Genomic DNA, 22,644 nt, shown 5'->3' on the forward strand with positions numbered 1-22,644 from the left:
TGTAAATGTTTAGTCCTTTTTTAGGTCATAAATAAATTAGTCATAAATAAGAACAGAGTCAGAAACAAGAAACAATCCCAAATGAATAGATACCATTTTTCACGTGGCTCCCTGGAGCGCCTCGTGTGTGAATAAATTAACACTCATTCTCAGCGTATTTTACATGTGGCCTAACTGACCACAAGACCAAAAAGAAGGTCAACAAAAACAAGAACCAGGGCTCAGGTTCAGATTCACATCAGCTATAAACCTCTAACCCAGCAGGATGACAAAGCTGCCTGATCTCTTTAATAATCCAGCTTCAGCACCTTTGTGCAAATCACACATATCAACAGAAAGAAAATGCAACAATTAAACTTCTCCACTATTACTCAGACTACAGCAATTTCCGACTATGTGATTCGGCTAAAGTCATTTCCTCAATCCGACACCTGTCGAAATGCAGCTATGATTCGCACCTGAGTGGGGAAGCGTAGCAGCGTCTCCGACACCCTCTGCAGCACAGGCAAGCCGTTTCCCTTCCCTGAGTCTCCATTCACAAGGATTCCTCCCCATCCCCCCTCCTTCACTCCTCCACCACCATCTGAGTCAGACGAAGGAGAGAGCTGGGCGGAGTTGTCAGCGAGCATTTCCCTCACGCATGGTGGGTTGAGGTCAATGTGGAAGTCGGCTGAGATTTTGCAGCTCTTGGAGACGTCGAAGAGAGCAAGGCTGATGAAGAATGGTTCCACCTGGGAGTCAGCAGAGGGACGGTTAAAGGCTGGAGTTCACAATATGCCTTTACTGTCTTACATTTTACATTACTTCTTTTCCATACTTGGTTTAAGTCATAATCAATTTTCAGTTTTTTTGCCCAAATATAGTCATTCCTGGATGCAACCGATAGGCAAGTCTTACTGAAGACAACAAGATGTTCATTTTATAAGTTATGGCCATCATTAGTATCAAAGCAGGACGACTTGGTCTGCACTGTGGAGCTGATACACTCCCTGCATAATTAAAATGGGTTTCAGTTGACAGTTTTAATCAATTTAATCTGCAAGAATCAAAATTATAGATTCAGACAAAATATTTAGGGATAAATATCTAAAAATATTGATATTCTTTCAGCGTGTCAGCCTCAAAAACCCGTAAAATGTTTTCTTCACACAGTTCTGCCCACACACTTTGGAAACCCTGTTGATATGCCAAGATGGATGGTTCCTGCATTTCCTGCATGATGGACAAACTCACTCAATCCAGTGAATGTTAAAGCTGTCTGAGATTGTGGAGGGAAAGAATGGATAGAAGAAGAGAAAAAGGAAAGTGTGCGTGCTGCTTTCAAACCACAAATGAGTCAGTTGTTTCCTCCTGCCAGCCCCTCTAATGCATCAGCAAGCAGGAGGGGGGGGGTTTCTAACTTGATGTTTTATATCTAAGTAATCCACTCTAGCAAAGGCAGAGCTTACACGTGCTAAAAAATGCTGGCTCATGCTACTAAGAGCTCTTCATCATCACACATTAAACATTTCTCGTTTTGCATAAGCGTCCACGCTTCAGGCTTAAATAAATAAAATTAAAACAGCATTTGTTTTAATGGTAATGCAACAATATCGAGTTTTGTTTTCCTGTTTTGGCCCGGTTACTTCTGTTGCTTCCAGCTAGGCCAACATGAATTATGAAAGTGTATTATGTGGGGCAGCACTACAGAGGGAGAGGCTGGTGGATAATCTGCAGTGTGAAAAGGAAAGCTGTGTATTCCAGTTAAATATCCTTCCATGTGTGCAGACAGAATCACAAGAAACGTATGCCGTATATGAATGGATTATTGACATTTTTCGTTTAATCTGTTAGAGCTAATAGTAGCACAAGCTGAAGCACAAGTAATAGAACATAGACCAACTGTGTTGTGGAATAAAGGCGATGACATACATTGGTAAGGACACCGTCGCCCTTCTCATTGACGCAGCCCTGCAGACTGAAGGTAAGGTCGTGGCAGCTGACCACTACACGTCGGCCAAAACGCTCCTCGAAGGGTTTCACATCTGGCTCGATACCAGAGAAGTCCAGCCTCTGCGTATCAGACAGAAGGAGAGTAAGACAGAAGGAGAGGTGAAAGATTGAGCCCGTGGAGAGGAGAGGGGATGGGCGAGTGTGAATAGTGGAAAGGGGGAGGAGAGATCAAACAGTGTGAATCAATGGTGAAATAAATAAATCATAAGAAAACTTAGCCTTAAAACAATAATCTTTTGTACCTGTGTCTCAGGATCCAGAGAGGAAAGCTTTAGTCTGCCTTCGTTCCTGTTGATCTTGCTGAGCTGGTCTGTCTCCCTGGTATACTGCAGACAAAGAGAGCCAGAACGTAAGTGAGGTAAAAAATGTCTCAGGTGTTTCTGTCATCTACTTTTAAATGGAATTTATTTTATTCAGTCTTAGTTATCTATAGAATTTTACCCTGCATCTTAGTTTCTATCTTCTTTTTTTCTTTCAGTGTCAATTAATTTAGTGTCTTTTAGTTTTACTTTTTTTCCAGGAATAAATTTATCTTCAGAGCCCTAAAGTCTGTGGGCCTCTGAAAGGCTCTCTGGGTCACCTTATATTAGGACAAAGAGGTTTGTTTAAATATTTCTTAAAGTCTTACCAAATTATCATATGTTTAATACTTTAAGTATACATAAACAGGAAATTATCAATGTTTCAAAAAAGATGAAGTACCTTTATTAATACATTGATTAATTATGTGAATCGTTCTACTACATTAAATAGTAACACTTCAGCAGTTGGCTTCCTTCATTTTTAGTTTCACGCTTTATTTCATTGTATAGCACATTTTAAGCTCTGTGACAAACCTTTTTAATGCTTATTTTCATTGTCTTAATTAATTAATAAGGCTGTAACTGCAGCTAGAACAGCAGCTCCTACTATAATGATCCAGTGCAGTCAGATCACTGAGCTGGATCTATTTTTTTATGCTTATAAACATCCACAAACAGAAGAATACAGAGGAAGCCTGATACATAGTCAAGGGACAACAGGCGAAAACAAAGGGCATCTAATGGAGACAAATCAAAGCCTCGGGTTTAGGTAAGAGCCCTAATCCATCTCCCTCCCCTCTCTTCCTCTCTTGTCTCTGCTCTCACTGTGCTCAGCCTGCAGACAAACTCAACCATCTTTTACGTGCAAAGGGGAGAAAGCTGTGCTGGAGTGGCCCTGAGCAAACAGACAACAGAGGGCTTTGTTGTTGCTGTGTAGCTTTGGGTTTATGGACACATCACAGCAACACTGTCTCTGAGAAACCTGACTCACTCAGTGGTTTCAAAACAAAGCACTTCTTCTAAGGCTCTCCAATCATGTACACATCACAAAAAAAAGAAATCATAAACCCGCTCTGGTTCAGATTCTTTGTGCTACTAATACCTGCACTGTTATTCAGGATTTGGCAGAAACTGTTGCCCACAGGTTGTTGAGAGTCAGGTCCACAGGGTCACAATACCCCATCAGTTTGTGACAGAGGAGTTCACCTTTATATAAGAGCATACCGATTCTCCTTCAGCTGCCTCTCCTCGACCTGAACTGCCCTGCTGTTTGCAGAGAGCGGCTCTGTGTAGAATCTGTTGATCATTACTGAAATGAACCGGCTGCATCTTTGTTCATAAATTAGCGCACTGTTAGCTACAGAACTTTCCACTCCCTTCAGCACATTTTTCCAGCCTCGCACTAATTTGACCCACTTAGTAAACCTGGCCCAATTATCTCAGCTTAACTCATTATCTATCATGCCTTCATACCTTGATGAGTTCCATGTGCAAGCTCCTCCCCGAGTTCTCCACCATGCTCTCGCTTTTTCCTTGGCTGGCAGTGTCATCATCTGATTGAAAAGGACAATAACAACACATCACCATATGCAATCTCAATCCACATGCCTCTTAACAAATAACACCTTTACAAGTTCCTGTAAAGCTTCCCTCACTTAGTGGTTCCCTCACTTGTGGCTCCATTTGTGGCTGTCTGCAAGTCTGACGGGTGATAGGTGGGAGACTGAGTGATTTATTGAAGCATGAAAGCATACATGGAACTGCAGTATATAAGGCACAACCAGAGTTTGTACATTTCTTACCAGCTTAAAACCAATATTTGGTATAACCACCTTTATTCTTCAACATGCCCTGAACTCTCTGAGGCAGCTTTCTTGTCATTTCTTTAAGCAGTTTTCAGGAATAGTTCTCCAGGCTTCTTGAAGCACATTCAAAGCTTTTCTTTGGATGCTGGCTGCCTTTTGTTCAATTCTCTGCCAAGATGATCCCACACTGCTTCAATAATGTTGATGTCTGGAGAGGCCAGTCCATGAATGATGGTGTTTACTGCATTAGCAGTTTGTCTGGGATCACTGGCATGCTGAAGAATGAAGCTGTTGCTGATCAGATGCTTTCAAAATCTGATGGTAGTTTTCTTTATCAATTTTGGCAAGATCCCCATGGGATGGGTGGATCAAGACTTGTGCACAGTTCTATATACATAAACTGTATAAAACATCTGCCATTCTTCCTCAGTTAGCTGATATACAAGCATGTTAATTTTGTCTAATCAGCTATGGGTGAAGAAGCATGCCTACTTATTGCATAGGTATGATTGTAATGTGGAAACACCCAATCCACTCCAGTGCATGGGGTGTAGCCTGTGACGTTACTTTAGGGTCAACCATTGTGTTTGAACATATTAATATCAGAACTACACTGACTATAGAAACTTTTCAATAAGACTATAAATACTACATCGAATGAAAGATGATCTGGACACATAACTGCTCAATGGATGGTAGAATAGCTTACCTAGGGCACAGTCCAGTGACTCAGCACCATTCCTCCTGTCCTGGCCAGCCTCTGTGCTGCTCTGCAGAGCCTGTTTCAGTGTGGCCACCCACTCCTCCATCTCTGCCTCACTGTCTGCAGCCAGGAAGTGGCTGTAGCGGTCCTGCATCTTCAGCTCGAAGCCATTGCGCCGCATCTTGGGACTCTGAGGAAGAAACATAATTCTGCTTTCAATTTTGCTTAATCTTTGACTCGCTCATGGCATCTGATGGAAATTTGAAAGTCTTGAGTGCAAAAAGAGGGGGTTAAGGGCAAGAGTGAGACAATGTAGGGATTAAAATGTAATCAGGGGACTCTCAAATTAAATTTAGAAACTGATTCAGCTATTCAGCCACGACTAAACAGGTGCAAAACCCGATTTGCATGTTAAACTAAAATTTCTACATTAAATCTGTGAGCCAGAATGAGCTCCCTCACTGTGCCCATTCATTTTCTGAGCGTGCTCATCAAACTGGAAGCTTCCTGGCAGCTTTCTCAGGCAGAGCTGACCTGATCAAGGTACTAGCCTGTGCCATGAGCCAAAAGCAGCAGCTCTTCATAATCTGCTAGAAGCTGACTTTTCTGCCCAAGTCACTGGAATGCAGTAAATCTGCCCAATTAAAGCAGCCAAAAGCCCCCAAGGCAAGGCAGGACAAGGAAACACGCTGAATTTCACGAGGGTGGGAGCTCGTGCCAAGTTCTGAAAACTCACAGTGAGCACATGAGGGAAGCAAACACGGTGAGTTTAATTAAATATACCAACATGGTGAAAAGAGAGAAAAGGTTTCTGTAGAGCTCTGACTATACCTGAATGACATCTATGCAGGAGTCCAGGTAGATGGATCCTTTGGTTTCCTTGCAGTTTTTCTCATCCTTATAAGAGTTGAGGATGTAGGAGCCATCAGGGAGCTGAGACAGGTAGAAGTACCTCCTTTTGAACACCTGCAATTCACAGCAATCCAGAGCAAGTCAGGGAGATTCATATCTAACAACTTATGACAGCAAAAATATAATATGACATGTGACTTCAAGCTCATGTGTTGCCTACTAATATGATTAAAATTCCTCACTGAATGGAGGACAGTTTACCTTTTATTTTGGTCTTCATCTTTTATTTCTATTTGGCTGTTTTCATATTTAGAGTTTTTCAAGGACTTGCTTTTAGGTTTATGGTATTTTTCTTTTGGGACACCCCTGAAAAGTCAATTATCCCATTGAAAAGCAGTTAATGCTAGTGTCTAGCTGTGTAGCTGTAGAAATCGATCCCCTCAAGCACATATGACATCAGGAAAAAGATTTCCATTTAGTGATCAGACAGCTACGCAACATTCATTCTGATTACGTGAATCAGTACTATCCATCTACACTGTAAACCCAGATTTTGATTCCACTTAATAATATTGAGTTCATATTACTTAAAATTACCTAGAATGTGAAGATTACTTGTTAATGCTGAGTAGACTGTACTTTTTGATGGTCTATCTTATTGTAACCATGTGTTTGAGTTCAAACAACTTAATATCAAGTTTTGCACGTGCTAAAAATCTAGTTTATACCAGTTTAAATAGACTGGATTAATGCGCAGCTGCATGGTGGCATGATGGTCAGCAGTGCTACCTCACAGGTAGAATGCCATCTGGAAGGTCTGGGTTCAATTCTGGCTTGGCCCAGGCCTCTTGCTGTTTGGAATAGTAGACATTTGGTGTTTTTGTTCACAACGCTCTCTTGTACAGTTTTTTTTATTGTTCCATGGATAAATGTTATTTGTAAATGTTAATGTACCAGCATTCAGCAGGGCTGAGTTTTATCATGTTTATTTACCAAATTTAAACAGACACAGTTCAAAACTGTAAAAAATATCTGTGTTACTGGGCAGCATGGTGGCATGGCGGTTAGCTGCCTCACAGCTAGAATAGTTATCTGATAGTCTGGGTTCAATTCCACCTTAGCCTGGAACTGTGTAGAGTTTGTATGTTCTCCCGGTGTCTGTGTGGGTTTCCTCCCACAATCTGAAGACCTGCAGTTACTGGGGTTAGGTTAATTGGTCTCGTTAAATTGCCCACAGGTGTGAATGGTTGTCTGTGTCAGCCCTGCAACAGGCTGGTGACCTGTATGGGGTGTACCCTGCATCTTACTGCCTTGTCAGCTGGGATAGGCTCCAGCCCCCACCACCCCCACACAACCATGAAAAGGATAGGGGGAATTGATTGATCAAAAGACATTTTATTTTTTCATGAACTATAAAAGATAAGTTTGGTCAGTTAGAACATACAATTTAGTTCAATTGGATATGGAGTAGTGCTTACTTAATAGGCTGAGTTAAATGAACTGGTTCATTACTTAAAAAATTTAAGGCAACAAGTTACCTTGGTTTTTTTAAGTAGATTCAACTTATCCGGGTTTACAGTGTATTTTCTTAACGTTTTAATCATCTTAGGTCACCAGTCCTTCACGGGGCCCTCTCAGATCCACACTTACAGCCAATTTAGACTTATCGATTAACCTTACATGCATGACTTTGGACTGTGGGAGTCCCAGAGAAGCCACACAGACACAAGGAGAACACGCAAACTACACAAAGAAAGGGCCCAGTCAATTAGTATTACTGGATAGTGCATTTTTTTTAAATATGAAAACCAAGTTTATACATTATATTTATATATTTCACCATGTAAATTACAAACCCAATTCTGAAAAAGAAACATTATAAAATTTAAATAGAAACAGAATGATTTATCATCATTCTGTTTTATTCTGCATGTCTCATAGGTTTATGAAATGAGCTGTTTAAACTGAGAATATGTTCATTTTGAATGTGACAGCAGCAACGTGCCTCAAAAAGTTTGGGGCAGGGCCATGTTAACACTCTGTAGCATTCCTTCTTTCTTTTAACCCATAAACATCTGGGAACTGAGGAGACCAGTTGCTGGAATGTTCTCCTATTCTTTTCTAATTTAGGATTAGAGCTGCTTGGCAGTCCTGTGTCTTCTTTGTCATATTTTTCATTTCATGATGCACCAAATCTTTTCAGTTGGTGAAAGGTCTGGACTGCAGACAGGTCACTTCAGCAAAAGATGTCAGCGTATGTTGCTCTGTAAGTGATGAGATATTCAAAGTCTTTGCAATTTTATGTTGAGGAACATTATTCTGAAATTGTTCCACAGTTTATAGATGCATTGCTTTGCAGATTGGTGAAACTCTGCCTCTCTAAGATGCTTTTTATGCCAGTCATGTTCCTGACTTGTTGACAGTTGTTACCAGCTGTTTCTTTTTAGTGCCACTTGCTTTTCCAGCCTTTTTTTGCCCCGTCCCAACATATGAGATGTATTGCTGCCATCAAATTCAAAACGAGTTGAGATTGTTGAGTGTACATTTTCTCTGTGTTCTATTGTGAATAAAAATTATGAGATCTGCAGATCACTGCCTTCTGGTTTATTTACATTTTACATACCATCCCAACTTTTTCAGAATTGGGTTTGTATTTTTCTCACAGGGTTATGTCTCATTATTTGCTGCATGGTGAAATTATTTGTACGAGCCTCTGGACAGTGAAAACTTTCATAGGATAGGGAAGTGGTAGCCACCCCATTCGGTTAAAGTCATCCTTATTTATATTGCACTAGTTCACAATAACAGCAATGTCAAGGCACAATATGTTGTAAGCTACAGAGTCAGCAAGATTAGAGCATAAACCTGCTGCCGCCCACACCTCAGGGTGGCATATGTATGTGGTCGCCGGCTTTAACCACTAAGACAATCGGGCGCCCCAGCTAAAGTAACTGTTGTTCAAAAAGTCCAACATGAACACCCGTGATGGGAGAGCCAAGTACAGATGCAAATAATGACGTCGTCTACTACAGCAGGAGCGCAGTACTATGAATTACACTGACGCTTGAACTCTGAGAACTAAGTGCTCCACTGGGAAAATATGACACTCTGAAATCTTTAAGAAACGAGGGGGACTAATCATTCAGCACTCTGAATATGAGGAGAAGGATTTTTGCTGAGTGGGATGTGAAAATTCTCGATTACTAAGTACAGCATGACAGGACAGAATAATATACAGGGGTGTAGCTTTAATGGTGTATTATTATTATTTAAGCATTACAAAGGGCAGATGCACCTACGCTCACGTCCTGATCTCTACATGGTGTTTGTATTGTTTCACTTGTTGCTGTTATGCTGCGATAACAGACAGGAGGTCTGGTGGTGACTCACCCTCATGGAGACAGACAGGCTGCTGTTGATGTTGGCTTTCTGAAGCCAGCCCTGCTTTAAGATGCCCCCCCTCTGGGAGCACAGAGATGAGGAGTCCTGACAGACAGACACAAACACTGGTGATCAGTAAAGGCAGATTTCATTACTGTGGCTACTTCATGTTAATGCGCTCTGCATATTAAACATTCACTGGACTTGTAGGCAGTCTCGCAGACTTACTGACACTGTTTGCAGTACTTAGTGCCATGAAGCATTTTTTTCTGTGGTTGTGAGAAATGTTTGTTGATTAGAATTGACTTAACTTTGTTCAGTCAGTGAAAAAACATGAACATAAATCAACATATGGAAGAATTTCTTTGGGTTCCCATAAATTCAGCCTTTGTCTTGTCAGTATAACCCCTCCATCTCATCCAGTACATATCATGGGACTGTTCATCAGCACAACAGTCATGACAAGAGAGCTGTCTGTCAGTGAGCGTGCTCATACACACAAACACATACATGCTCAGGGGTAATGCATCGGGCTTCTTGAAGGAATTCAACATGCAGAGGTCTAATTAACTTAATGTAAGCCTGGAACCAGAGAAACATATCATAAGACAGAGCAAGAAGGGCAGAGGGGTGTGTGTGTGTGTGTGTGTGTGTGTGTGTGTGTGTGTGTGTGTGTGTGTGTGTGTGTGTGTGTGTGTGTGTGTGTGTGTGTGTGTGTGTGTGTGTGTGTAAATTGAGATGAAGTCTCTTATCCGCTGTGTCACACCTCTGAAGCGTTCTGCAGGTTCAATGACTGACAGCTACTGACCACCATGAACAAACATCTGTCTAATCTATACTTGTTAATGTCATCTACTGACTGCATTATGTACTTATCTATTACACCATAAAGAGCTACATAAAGGAGAAACATGTTTAGTGACAGAACCGTATAAATGTGCTACTATGCTTATCATCTTACATATGATGATGCAGAGATAAAACAGAAGAACGAGCTGTCTTGAGGAGGCACACAACCCTCTCCTTCCTGCTCTCCCTGTGCAACCAGCAGAACAGCATTTATTTGCTTTCAGTTAAATTTCCTCTGTCTAAGTTTATCTGCATCTGGCCTGAGGGTAGGGGGAGGAGGATCGATGAGAGCTATTTATAGGAATTATAAGGGTTCTGGTTTCACTGCCCTGCAGAAAGTGTAAGAGGGGTTGCACAAACAGCTAGAATGAAGGCTGCAAGACACAATGCTGTTTCCCCACATCCCTGGATGCTTGTGCTGGACAGAATGCTTTCTGAGTGAGATTTATAGAAGAGCACTAAAAGCTGTGCATGTACACACGGTACAATCTGTCCATAAAGGGCCAAGTGAGCCAATAACAGATCATTCATCCTCCCTTTAGGGATCAATGTCTGTGATCTAACCACGCTCAGGCCCCGCTCCTCACCTCGTCTTTGGCATCTTCATCGATTTCAAACACGTGAGCTGGCAGTTTGTCTGTCTTCAGGCCTTTGCTGTAAAAACACAAACCAGAGGGTCAATGGATAAAGCTGGCCTGAGGACAGCTTCATGTCTTTGGCTCTTGGTAACGCTCCAGCAAATCACAGCCTGGTTTATACTGTCTGTTTCATGCATGTCCTGCAAAAAAAAAAAAAGCTTCACTTTATATGTTTTGCCAATTCATGGTTGCAGTGATAAAAATCATTTCCTCAGTAAGCTTTATCGCCATGGAAATAAATACTTTACATCTGGGCTGCACCTGCTGCGTGGAGGAAAATCTGGCTGAACTCTGCATTATTTCAAATTGCACGCAGCATTACATCCATGTTGCACAAGCGTCAGAGCTGCATTAACACACGGATCCTGCAGAGTAAGTCCCTTGTACATGTTACACGCGTGGCACTAAATTTTTTCCTTATATCCAAACTACATTTTTAATTTATTTCAGTCACTTTGTTCTCATCTTCCTTACCTCGGCAACATGCGGAAGTCTCCAGAATAAGCCTCATATTTATAGTTGATTACATGCCAGTCGGTGTTGTACATCTTGATGCACTGCCCAACACAGAGAGCGAGATTAGCAGTGGATATGTTCCCATGTAACAAGCATGTCATACCGCCAGTGAGTCTTAACCAGTTCACAGAGGAGGATTTTGGGGTGATAATTCCAGCTTGATCATTTATTCATAAACTCAAAATTGGTCTGCAAAGCAGAAGAGGCGTTTAGCTGGAATATTTTATTCAGCGTGGAACTGCAAGCAAAGATTCTCCCATAAGTCAGCTGAATGGATCTTTGTTCAATAAATGCTGAGCAAGCCAGGGTCCGTTTTAACAACCCCTATGACAGTTGTTTCCATGCTACATCACAGTCATGAGGGCTGGCAGATGAACACAGATTTAAAGCCTGGCAGAGCAGCAATATATGACTGCATCATGCCAGAGTAGTCTGTTTTTCATTGCTAATACAGTATTTCATCAGTACAGCACGTGTTTACGACTGGACGGTGAGTACTGCATTTCTTTATGAGCTCCCAGTGAACACTTTAGGGTCAGCATCATGAAGCCTGGTGTGAAATCACCAAGAAACAGTCTGTTACGTTGATGTAATTTAAAATGCAATAATTTTTATTTATATATTTTTTAACTGACTGTACTGTGATATGATAATATAATACAAAATAACTGTAGTACCTCTTTGGCAAAGAGACTCCTAGCCTCCCGCTCGGCATTCTGGGGCACAGAGGGAACAACAGTCCTCCTCTGCCGGGAGATCTGAGATTCCTGCGTGCATGCAAACACAAAGTAAGCAACATGTGATTACACACATACATGATGTGTTCGATGGTTATAGTTTTTTATCTTCTCATAGCACAAAACACAGGAGACAAGAATGAGAGAAAACAGAAGACAGACATACAAAGAAAGAGATGAGTGTCAACAAATTCTCTCAGGAGGAAGGGAAAAAAAAGACAGACGCACCACTAAACAAAACCACATGTGTCTGAAGCAGCAGCAATAAATACCTGGCTCGACTGTACGCGAGCCCTGGACTCACCCATGAATAACTGAGCCTGGTGTTTTAGGGATGAACAGTGATTAACGATGGGGAAACTTCCTTTAGAAAGTGATATTTTACAGCTTTTTTGACTCAGACACATTAAAACGCAGCTGATTCGGCTGTTTACTGTGGAGATTTGAGCACAGGTGTTTTGAGCATAAAGCATTTGTAAAACATCTTTAAATCACAGGCAGTAGATGGATCTAAAGACAGAGCCGATACGCGCATGTGGATTCAGCTCACGCAGATGTACTGCTGTACGCGTCACCTCAATACGTAACAAGAAACTGACGCTCAGAAATGCAGAAGCATGACTAATGTTCATTTAGAAACGGTGTCTCTGTTACACAGATTTCATGTACTGTCATGTAAAACTAATTAGTAGTAAAACTAACTAGATAGAAAGGGAACAGGGGATAGGCTGAAAAATCCATGTGAGTCTCCAAACATGAACTTCACTTAGAAAAAGAGCCTAAAAACTGTAAAAACAAACAAACAAAAAAAGTAAACATTTTCTATAGTAATGCATCATTAACAAGCGTTAATATTTAGCTAGCAACAGGCCACCATTACCAAGACTCCTGCAGCAGTTAACCACATTTGGCCCCATGCTCATCTTCAGGGTGGATGAAAGACAAGAAACTGAATTCACAGTACACAGGTGATGACAAGTACTGATATTTTACAGTAATAGAGCATAATGACAACTGAGCAGCTGGCAATATTATAAATTTAAAGCTTATATTACATACAGCACAGTTTTAAAAAATTACTGCTGTGGATTACAGAAGAAATGCTACAAAATAACAGTTTAAAACTGTAACTCTAGCTGTCAGTACTTTGCTGCAATTTAGCTGATAGTAACAGTAGACCGTTACAAAAAACTGCTGAAACACTGTGTTACTCTGTGGGTCTCGGGTGAAAGGCTGTCACTAGGGGCCACTACAGAAAGGCTGGAGAGGACTCACCGAGACATCATCGACAGGGCACAGCAGCAAGTCTCTGTGGGGGTCACTGTGGATCTGGGCCTTTCTCTGAAACACCACAGCCTCATAGTCGAGTGGTTCGATGATCTTTGGCTGCTCCTGAGGGGGGGGGTGGAAAGGATACCACGTCATTTCATTCTGAGCTCGTGTTCCAATTATTTGTGTCTTTACTGTGGTTCTGGTGAGCCCTGTGCACTCCTGCTGCTAGAAAGCAGCTAACAAGTGTTCACCTTTAGAACTCTCCACCACCCACGCTACAGCCGAGTCACGAGAGATTAAAGAGGCGACCACAAAGTTCAGAGGGCTGCCACAGAGCAGGAAAACAGCTGCTGAGAGAACTGTGAGCTGATGGGGGGTGAAAAAAGGAAGCAAAAGATGAAGAAAAGGAAAAAACAGAAAAGAAACTCTCAGGTAAAGACTGAAAGGATAGCAAAGGTATCAGCTTGATAAAAATCTAAGCTTGACAGAGGCATAACGAAAATTAAACACCAGTCGAATCAAATGCCACAACAAACTATCATAACTTCCTGTTTTGAGTTTCATAGAAGAAGTGGATGATATGAAACGTGTCATCGTGTCTTAAAGAGACACACGGACTCAAGACTCACCGTAGCCTTCCACAACTAGGTCAAGATCCGGTGTCACGTGTAAATCTAACCCACTTGGAAAGATTCAAAATTAATTCCGAGAAGGTTCCATTTTAAGCTCGAGCTAAGCAGAGAGAAAAGTGATGAAAAGCTTAGCCTGACAAGCCTTTGGCTGAGTGGACAACCAGGCTGTTTGGAGGAAATCAGACTATATGGATTTGATCAGCGTCTGTGCCACATTAGTGAGCCACCACCTCAGAGTCTGATATACGCTTAGTGAGCAGACACAGTAGGGAATCTAAAGAGCTCAGGCTGCAAAGAGCTGACTGAGCTCTACAGCTGGGAGAGAATGACCGAGCGATTTTCCACCTTGTACTCTGTCATATTTCCATTCATGTGTCGTGCAGCTGAGATCAGAGCTTCATGCTTCTATTGCGCCACTGGTGGAGTGAGCAGAGTGAGAAAGGCAGAAAGGCTGTAGTTTGGCTGCTGCTTGTTGCCCCTTTACTTTAAACTAAGTCTGTCATTAGGAATGTTTACCTGTGCAGTTATTCTGGATGCAAGCTCTCACATAGGTTTAGGCCATTTGGAAATATGCAGCTTTATGGTAAAATATATTATTTATCCATTTTGTTGCATGAAAAGACCTTTGAAACATATTTTGCTCAATTTGAAAAAAAAATCAGTAGGATCACATATATTGTATACAGTCATTTAAGCTACATTATTTTTTATAGTGAAATATTTAAAGTTGAGTCAAAATGAAAGTTATCTTTTGTATCACTTCCTAAAATCTCTTCCTGATATGCTGCATAATTTTTGGCACATTACAACTTCTACTTACCTAAAATGATAAACAAAAGCACGCTGGATTTAAATTATGTTTGTTAGCACAGCTTGGGTTCAGCTAACTAGTGCTAAAAAGTTTGGGATCACTCTGTAAAGTCCTTGTTTGATTTTTTTTTTTGTTTTTTTAGAGAAGTTAAATGACAAAAATAAGAACCTTTTCCTGAAACTCAGGAGTATGATTGTTCTAAGAACTGAGCTAAAAAAAAAAAAAAAAAAAAATCCATGCAACTATATTTACTACTCCCTCCTCAGAACAGCAGAGAGTAGCTTTAACTAGAAGGAGGAAGAAGTGGAAGAGCCCAGAGCACGACTGAGAAAGAAGGCAACCATCTCTAGTTTGAGAAAAAGATGGCTCCCAGGTCCCCAAATGGCAACTTTATTAAATGGTGCACTAAACAGCCAGATTGTACTGTTTTATAAAGGGTGTAGTACACACAGCTGTTGGAATAGTGATTACTAATGAATCAATGGCCACCTCCAAAGGGGACAGCCTCCACTAGGGTTTAAATACCTGGGCCACTCCACCTTTTGGTTTCAGAACTGAAGAGGCAAAAAAAAAAAAGAAAGAAATTTAAGAAATGAACCCACAAAGGATGACGCCCCAGTCAAACAACTAGCTAAAAGTATAGCTTCTTTAATCAGCATAATCATTTCACCTCTTAAACGTTTAACATGATAAACCTGCATTAATCACTGGCATTTTTTTTTTGTTGATCAGTTTTATTCCATGTTAGATACAAACAAATGCTTATTTTTTCCAAAACCCCAAACTTTCAAGTACCAACGCATGTTTCAGGAGTTCAAATCACCTTCTTGTATATGCTGTTATCTGTGCATAAGCCACTTAAATGAAGAGAAAGTGCTCCCTTTCAAAGTTCTCTAACCAGTAATTTAGCCCGAGAAAGAAGTGTTGTGCATCTCCATGTTCCTTCAGATTTTTCCACCAGAGCCTGACTTTCTTGGCAGTCCACACAAACCCTGTGTCTCACATTTTTTTTCAACCACTAATTTAAATAAAAACTTCCTAACCCGAATGGTACGTGTGCAATGTGGATTTGAGCACTTTCCTAGTTCCCGGTGCTATGTAGTGTCCGTGCTATCATTTTACATACAGACCCAGCAGCAGCAGCAAAAAAAAAAAAAACCCCACCTACAAGTCTGGTAAACCCATTACACATGGCTGTGCACCGCCCCTGCACCCAACACAGCAGCTCAGCTTCCTGTCATGTGTAACAATCTTGAACCGCAGCACTGCAAGTTTGAGGTGACACTTTCAGCAGCACGCACTGCCTCCGCTGCAACAGTGATCACGTTACAGAGGTGGAGGGAGGGAGTAAGAGGAAGGAGCAAGTTCTGCTTTCACAGAAGAGGACAGAAGCTTTAGAATGGCAGGCAGTGAAGCCACAGTGCCACTGATTGAGTAACAGACACACAAAGAGATGCTAAAACAATAAAAGGACATAGCGCAACACTTGGGTGTAGTTTGAAAGCAGTCAAGACACTTTCCCATCTAAACTGTCGCCAGCTCTCATTAGCTCTCACACTTTCTTCTCTCAACTATCATTCTGGCTGAAGAACACTCCATCCACCGAGTGCAAAGCTCAGCTCCCAGCCCGCCTCCATGGGACTACGATTATTATGGTGATGCTGGCCGGGGTGCGTTTCCAGATGTCTGTGTCCCATTATCGTTCTGCAGATGTAAGGCACTCACGACTCCAACATGACCAAGTGGACTTTATTACTCTGGAGAGGGAAGCTTACACAATCTTGTTAGGCTGAACTTATACTTTTGCAAACCCCTCTGATCCTGACGTGGACCTCTCGAAAAATTTAACTACACTTCAAAGTCGACGCAGGCTGCAAGGATTGTGATTGGCTCGATGCGCTCCATCATATCCTGCTAAGCATTTTCCAGCCACCTTCCCACAGTCATTTAAACTGACAGATAATGGAGCAGCTAGATGAGCGATTAGTGGAAGAAATTAGAAAATATCCAAATTTGTGCGATCCACCTACAAAGACTCATATAGCGCTGTTCTACTCAGCACTCAAAGCTCTTTAGACAACACATTTGTTGGATAAAGTCTTTCTGTTACATGGCACTGAACAGGAGTGGCCCTCCAATCTCATTGTACATCCTGTATAATGACAATAAAGGCATTCTTTTCTATTTGCATTCACCCAAGCTACATCTAAGTGCTTTCTATCTAGTATTCACACACACGTCCAAGGGTTCAATATCTTACTCAAGGATACTTTGGCATACACACTGAAGCAGCCAGGATTTGAACCACCACCCTTTGGATTAGCAGATGACCTAATCCAAAGGTTTAGCCATAGCCACCCCAAGCGGGGTCAGCTGTGGGACAGTGGAGCTGCTTCATGCTGTATGCGACTCTAATGTCTGTGTGTACACCCCTCTGCAATTCATACTCAGCAATATATAAGAACTAGTCCATTTACCACTAAGTGCTCCAATCTGTGTGTAAATCAAATGTCCCTTTTTATGCCAGGGAAAAAATTATAATCTTCAATTTATAAAATATGTGAACTACAGTACTTCAAAATTTCTTCACTCTTCATCATACTACTTATAGTCAGGGCCAAATTAATTTGATGAAACAGATAAATGTTGTCCACCTATTTCGGAAAATGTTACCTTATTTGCAGAGAAGCCGATATGAGTCAACAGTGCCAATTTTGCCAATGTTTGGCCAATATATTGATGCCTCCCTGGTGGGATTAGTCCAAAATCGAAAGATATTTAATTTTCGCATTTGAAAAGCTAGATTCCCTTATTTCCCAAGGGGTCACCACAACAGATGGATCCATATATTTGATTTGTTTTACACCAGATGCAACACTCTCATTTATCCTGGCTTGGGACAAATGTGTGGTGTACACTAGCTTGGGAGCCCCTCAGTCTGGGTTTATGTCTTTTGCAACCACAAACACACCACAAACACCAGCCACTCCCCACGGTTGTTTTCTAATATTATAAATCACTGAAAAAGTTGCCTACTACTTTTCTGGTGATCACTATTAACCAGTAAAATTAATGGCCTTTAATTGTATATCAGCTTGAAGTTAGCAGATAATGATCCATTTGTGCAACATCAATACTTGACACTAGTGGTAAGTAACTATTATGTGTACTTGTTCTCAGATAACCCAAGAACAAGCAGCAGGTCAGATTACAAAACACCAGAGACACTATGAGGTGTCACATACATTTTAAATTTAGGAATCAAGTACTCATCACTGTCCAATTGCTTCAAAGCAATTTAATTTAATGGAAAACAAAATACACACACACACACACACACAGTTAAGGACTTTATAGCAGGATTTTCTAGGAATGGCAGGAAGTCCAATAATCACTGACACATCTCTGATGGGAATTTCCATGAAACACAGTTGGCCGAAGGCCAAAAAAGGACACACATGTTCTCCACTGTGCAGTTTCCTTTTAGTTTTCCATGTTTACAGTCATATACAGTACTGTGCAAAACTCTTGAGCCACCCGTTCATTTCTTTATATTTTGCTTCCAAGGACTCAGGCTTTCTTGTATTTTTTTTAAACTGGTCTTCTGGTCTTTTAAACTGGTCTTCGTCATTTTCAGTCCAGTCCTTGTACCTGACCATTTTCATACAAAAGGCACCTAACTCAAGGGATGTCTGGATGTAACAGACCACTTAGCAAACAACCAATTTTAAATTGTATCTTTGGTAACTTTGTTACTGCAGTGTGTCCTTAATAAATTGGAGGAAAGTGGACAAGTGTAGGTCAAAAGAAGAAGTGGCAAGCCTAAATAGTAAATGGACTGGTGCTTATATAGCGCTGCTCTACTCAAGCACTCAAAGCACTTTATACAGCATGTCTCATTCACCCATTCACACCCAGTCATACACACACTTTTTTTATACACCTATGTGCTTTCTATCTAACATTCACACTCCAATGAACACATCAGAGAGCAAATCGGGTTTAGTATCTTGCCTAAGGCATGCAGACTGGAGCAGCCAGGCATCAAACCACCAACCTTCCGTCTAGTAGACGACCTGCTCTACCTTCTGAGTTCCAACCACCACTATCTACAGCAGATGAACAGTATCTGAAAGTCATGTCCTTAAGGAAGAGGAAAGAATGCAGCAAAGACCTGACACAGCCCCTGAGAGATGCATCTGGCCCTTCAGTTGATCCATCTACTGTTCAATGACGCCTCATTAAAAATGGTCTTAGTAGAAGGGTGGCTGTCAAGAAGCCATTCTTAAGGAAGTGAAACAGGCAGAAAAGGCTGAGGTATGCCAAATAACACAAGAACTGGACTAAAAATCAGTAGTAACAGGTTTGTGATGGAGTGATGAGTCCAAATGGGAAATTTGTGGTTCAAAATATTGTCAGTATTTACAGTTCGGAGAAATGTACAACAGTGAGCTTCTACAGCCATCTGTGAAACACGGTGGAGGCTTTGTGATGGCTTTATTTGAGCCAGTGGTGTTTGGGATATCATGTCAAAATTGATGGAATTATAAACACAGAAAAGAACTGTCAGATTTTGATCCACCACGCAATATCATCACGCAATCTAACACTATGAGTCATGGATGAGTCTCCACAGAGTCTGGACGTCAACATTACTGAAGAAGTGTGGGATCATCTTGACAGAACGGAACAAAAGGCATGTCCTTTTCATGTCCTTCAAGAAGCCTGGAGAACTATTCCTGAAGACTACTTAAAGAAATTATAAGTACGCTGCCTAGAAGAGTTCAGGCTTTGTTGAAGAATAAAGGTGGCCACACCAAATATAGACTTTCAAGCTCATTAGAATTTTACAAACTATGTACAAATTATATACTGTATTTCCATTTATGTTGGCACATGTTTCAATAAATGAGGGCTGGGTCAAGATTTCAGCACAGTACTGTATATATTGTTAGAAATAGTCACACCAGTGCATGTGCAAGTAAAGCCCAAACATTCAGGCTGGGATTTTTTTTTCTACTCTTGGATCTGTATGGTGTCAGTAAGAGTAGATATTCTTAATTTGGTCATCTTGGGCACAGTTTTGGCTGTGGGCACAGCAGCTCCACCCACCTGATCTTCAAACCTTCTGTTTGCAAGGGGCAGCCAATGAGAAGAAAGCTGGCTTAAAGGGCCTTAAGGGGAGAGGAGATAAAATGACTTATTTGAGAGAGTGGGTAAACTAAGGGGCTGTCCCAAAGCCCAGCATAAATAAGGATTATTTGTAAGTATGAATCATACAAAGCTACTTTAGTCACATCTAAGAATAAAAATATAGAGGCTGTAATGGTATCACAGTTCCACTTTAAGTTTTATTTGACATTCTGCTTATAAACTGGTAATATGTATGTATTTTCCTTATTAGGAAAAGAAGCAGTCTTCTTCCAATGGAACCAACTTTACTGATACTAAGAAACTAAGAATGAACGCACAGACACAGTCACAGAGGATGCATTGGTCACAGCATGCCCGAGGGAATCCCCATGTGAAATTAGCACAGGCCATGCACCCTCCACAAAACAGCACTTGTTCTCAACTGCAGCCAAACCTTAAAACAGTACACATATCGCACACGGTCACACAACCCTCTCACCTGAGTGCAAACAATCAGAGTCTTATCACAAGGTTTTTTTTTTTACACTGGGAAACGCTTTACGTCACACAGCTCAAGATGATCATCATAAGACTGATCTCAAGGGAACAAGAGTTTATCTCTTATACAAACTCATCCAGCACTAAAAAGCCAAAGATGTAAGAGCGTCTGAAGCTGCAGTTTGCCACTGTCACACAAACACAACGTGGATGAGTAAGCAGATGGATTTAGTTATAAGAAAAAGAAAACAAGACATCTTTAGTCGGGCGTTAATGCTCGCCGGCATCACTGTGGGTAAACTTTAAGAGAAATGTCACGCCTTTGATTGAATGACATGAAAAATCATTCCACAGACACACAAATGCTGCATCAGCAGGATACTAAACGCTGTTCATCTCGAGCCACTGCGTCTAATCCCTTCTCATTATTGCAGTCTGTTCCAAGCCACTGACAGCCACCGGCACTGGTATTTATTCAAAGCAGGAAGCATTTAAAAAATATTTTTGCTTTGCACAACCATCGTGACAAATATTATAAAGGCAATGCAGGGACTGACTTCTTTTTGCACAATGTGAGCAAATTTCCAGCAGAAATAAAGAGGCGCGCGCGCACACAGACGCACACACTGCTCCAAGGCAAGGACAGGGAAGCCATGCTGCTGCAGCTGTCCAACTGGCACAGCTCTTCATCCGCCAGCACACAAAAGGAACCGCGCAGGGCTGAAAAAGCATGTGGACAGTGTGATTTGATTTTCTGAAATGCAGGCAGTGTAAAAAAAAAACCAAGCCAACATGTGGGATGAATTCACAGTATATAATTGCCCCCACAGTGACCTGTCTTAAACCTTTACACAGGTCGTAGCAGTGCCAATAACACACACATACCGCAGCTTTACAGCAGATGTATCGGTGAAGCTGGTGGGACAAGAACAGAGCCTGAAAACTCGGAAAATAGGAATAAAAGAGTCCAGGAAGAGCAGCAGCTACCTAGAAAAAGAGGAATATATCGGCTTATCCTCCCCAAGGAGGACGGGGGGCGTGGGGGGTGGCTGTGAGTTACATTATCCCTGGTAGCTAAAATGCCCGCCGCCGGGTCACCGACAGCTTTAAAGCTTAGCTCACCACAAGGTCCACGGTGGTCTTCACAGCCTCCGACACGCTCTGTCTGACTTCCGCGGCCGTCCCGGGTTTGCTCAACCTCTTTGTGAATTTTCGCACCTCAGACATCTCTCCCCTTTAGTTAAAAATCCTCTTCCTCTTCTTCTTCGGACCCCGGTGTGGATATGAGCATGCCGCGGTACCGGACGGAGCGGCAGCAGCGCTGTTTTCTAACACCCAGATGTGAGTTGGTGTTGGAGGTGAACCAGCCAGCGGTTCACGTCGCGAGGCGGGGCTGCTGCTGCTGCTGCTGCTGCTTCTGCCACCGCCGCTGCTGATGATGTTGGAAGGAGACCAAAGAGGGGCTGACAGCGTGAGATGCTTCACTCTTACCGACTTCCGTTTCTCCCCTTGGCGGAGAGCATACTCAAAGATCGTCACTGTGAGAAGATCAAAGCAGGCGTCGACATACAGGGACGGTAAACAGATTTGGAGTTTGTTTGGCTTTTTGGGCACCACTTGATACGTATTCCTTTAAAAAAAACAAACAAAGAAAACACAGTAACAACAGTAAGAGACGGAAAGAAGGAGAGCAGAGGTAAAAAAAAAAATAAAAAAAGTTTTAATATAGCTCCATAGTCAAACAATTTCACCGGGTCCCTATTTGTCTTTTAAAATTGAATACGTCCATACAGTTCTTGCTCAAACAATTTAGTTTATGTTTCTAGTTCATCGAAATAATGTTTTGGGAAAACTCAGTTCTTTAAACCTGTGCAGTTATTTTTTGTTGTTTGTTTGTTTGTTTTTTCACTGTGGACAATTAAGGGCTGGTGCAAAGATGTCACGGGCCCAAACTGGCCATTCATTAACATCTTAATTCTATTTTCTTAAGACCCCAGAGTGCACAGCTAATAAGAGTTCAAAAAAATATTTTTAATTCATTGTTATATCTTGTGGCTACAAACTGATTTATGCAGTATCCATTTTCTTCATGAATGAAATATTAGCTCTGCAAATATTTGCTAATATATATTTGCTAACTTTCATTCGTAGATGATGTCTGTGCAACTCTCGTCAGTCCAACAATTTCTCTTCGGGGAGTCTCTTATAGAGGAACTCGCTGTCGCAGCCGTGTTGTAAATAGTGTGCAGCAGGCCAAAGCAAAGAAAAGAAAGTGGTGCTGAAAAAAGGAAGGAGAGAAGAGAGCAGGAGGAGTGCACCGCAAGATGCTGGATGTGAGCAGCGTTGTGAATGACTTTGCTGACAAGGCCCAAAAGATGGAGTTCTGGTGGGGGAGAAGTTTGAGGTTTTATAGAGGACTGAAACATTGTTTTTTTTTAATGCGCTGAAAACATGCAATCATACTGTAATATGTGTGTTTAATGTATCTAAAAGCTGGTTCATAGGAAACGATAGGAATACCAT

General features: G+C 41.5%; 1 protein-coding gene across 2 annotated transcripts in view; it reads right to left on the reverse strand.

The window, feature by feature from the left end:
* Positions 1-21,664, reverse strand: part of dock11 (dedicator of cytokinesis 11) — an 83,610-nt gene extending 61,946 nt beyond the window's left edge. Inside the window, exons 1-12 of one of the 2 annotated variants that reach the window (XM_030722510.1) lie at positions 21,244-21,664; positions 13,051-13,167; positions 11,716-11,805; positions 10,997-11,079; positions 10,472-10,538; positions 9,045-9,140; positions 5,634-5,768; positions 4,809-4,992; positions 3,768-3,847; positions 2,235-2,318; positions 1,912-2,052; positions 459-731 (exon numbers count right to left, since the gene is read on the reverse strand). In XM_030722510.1, coding sequence (XP_030578370.1) covers positions 459-731; positions 1,912-2,052; positions 2,235-2,318; positions 3,768-3,847; positions 4,809-4,992; positions 5,634-5,768; positions 9,045-9,140; positions 10,472-10,538; positions 10,997-11,079; positions 11,716-11,805; positions 13,051-13,167; positions 21,244-21,348 — 1,455 coding nt within the window. In that variant the 5' untranslated portion in view covers positions 21,349-21,664. The remainder of the gene's footprint in view (positions 1-458; positions 732-1,911; positions 2,053-2,234; positions 2,319-3,767; positions 3,848-4,808; positions 4,993-5,633; positions 5,769-9,044; positions 9,141-10,471; positions 10,539-10,996; positions 11,080-11,715; positions 11,806-13,050; positions 13,168-21,243) is intronic. The other variant, XM_030722511.1, reaches the window with a different exon arrangement.
* Positions 21,665-22,644: the final 980 nt, after the last annotated feature.

The sequence above is a fragment of the Archocentrus centrarchus genome, assembly GCF_007364275.1.
Source record: "Archocentrus centrarchus isolate MPI-CPG fArcCen1 chromosome 18 unlocalized genomic scaffold, fArcCen1 scaffold_23_ctg1, whole genome shotgun sequence".
NCBI classification, from domain to species: domain Eukaryota; kingdom Metazoa; phylum Chordata; class Actinopteri; order Cichliformes; family Cichlidae; genus Archocentrus; species Archocentrus centrarchus.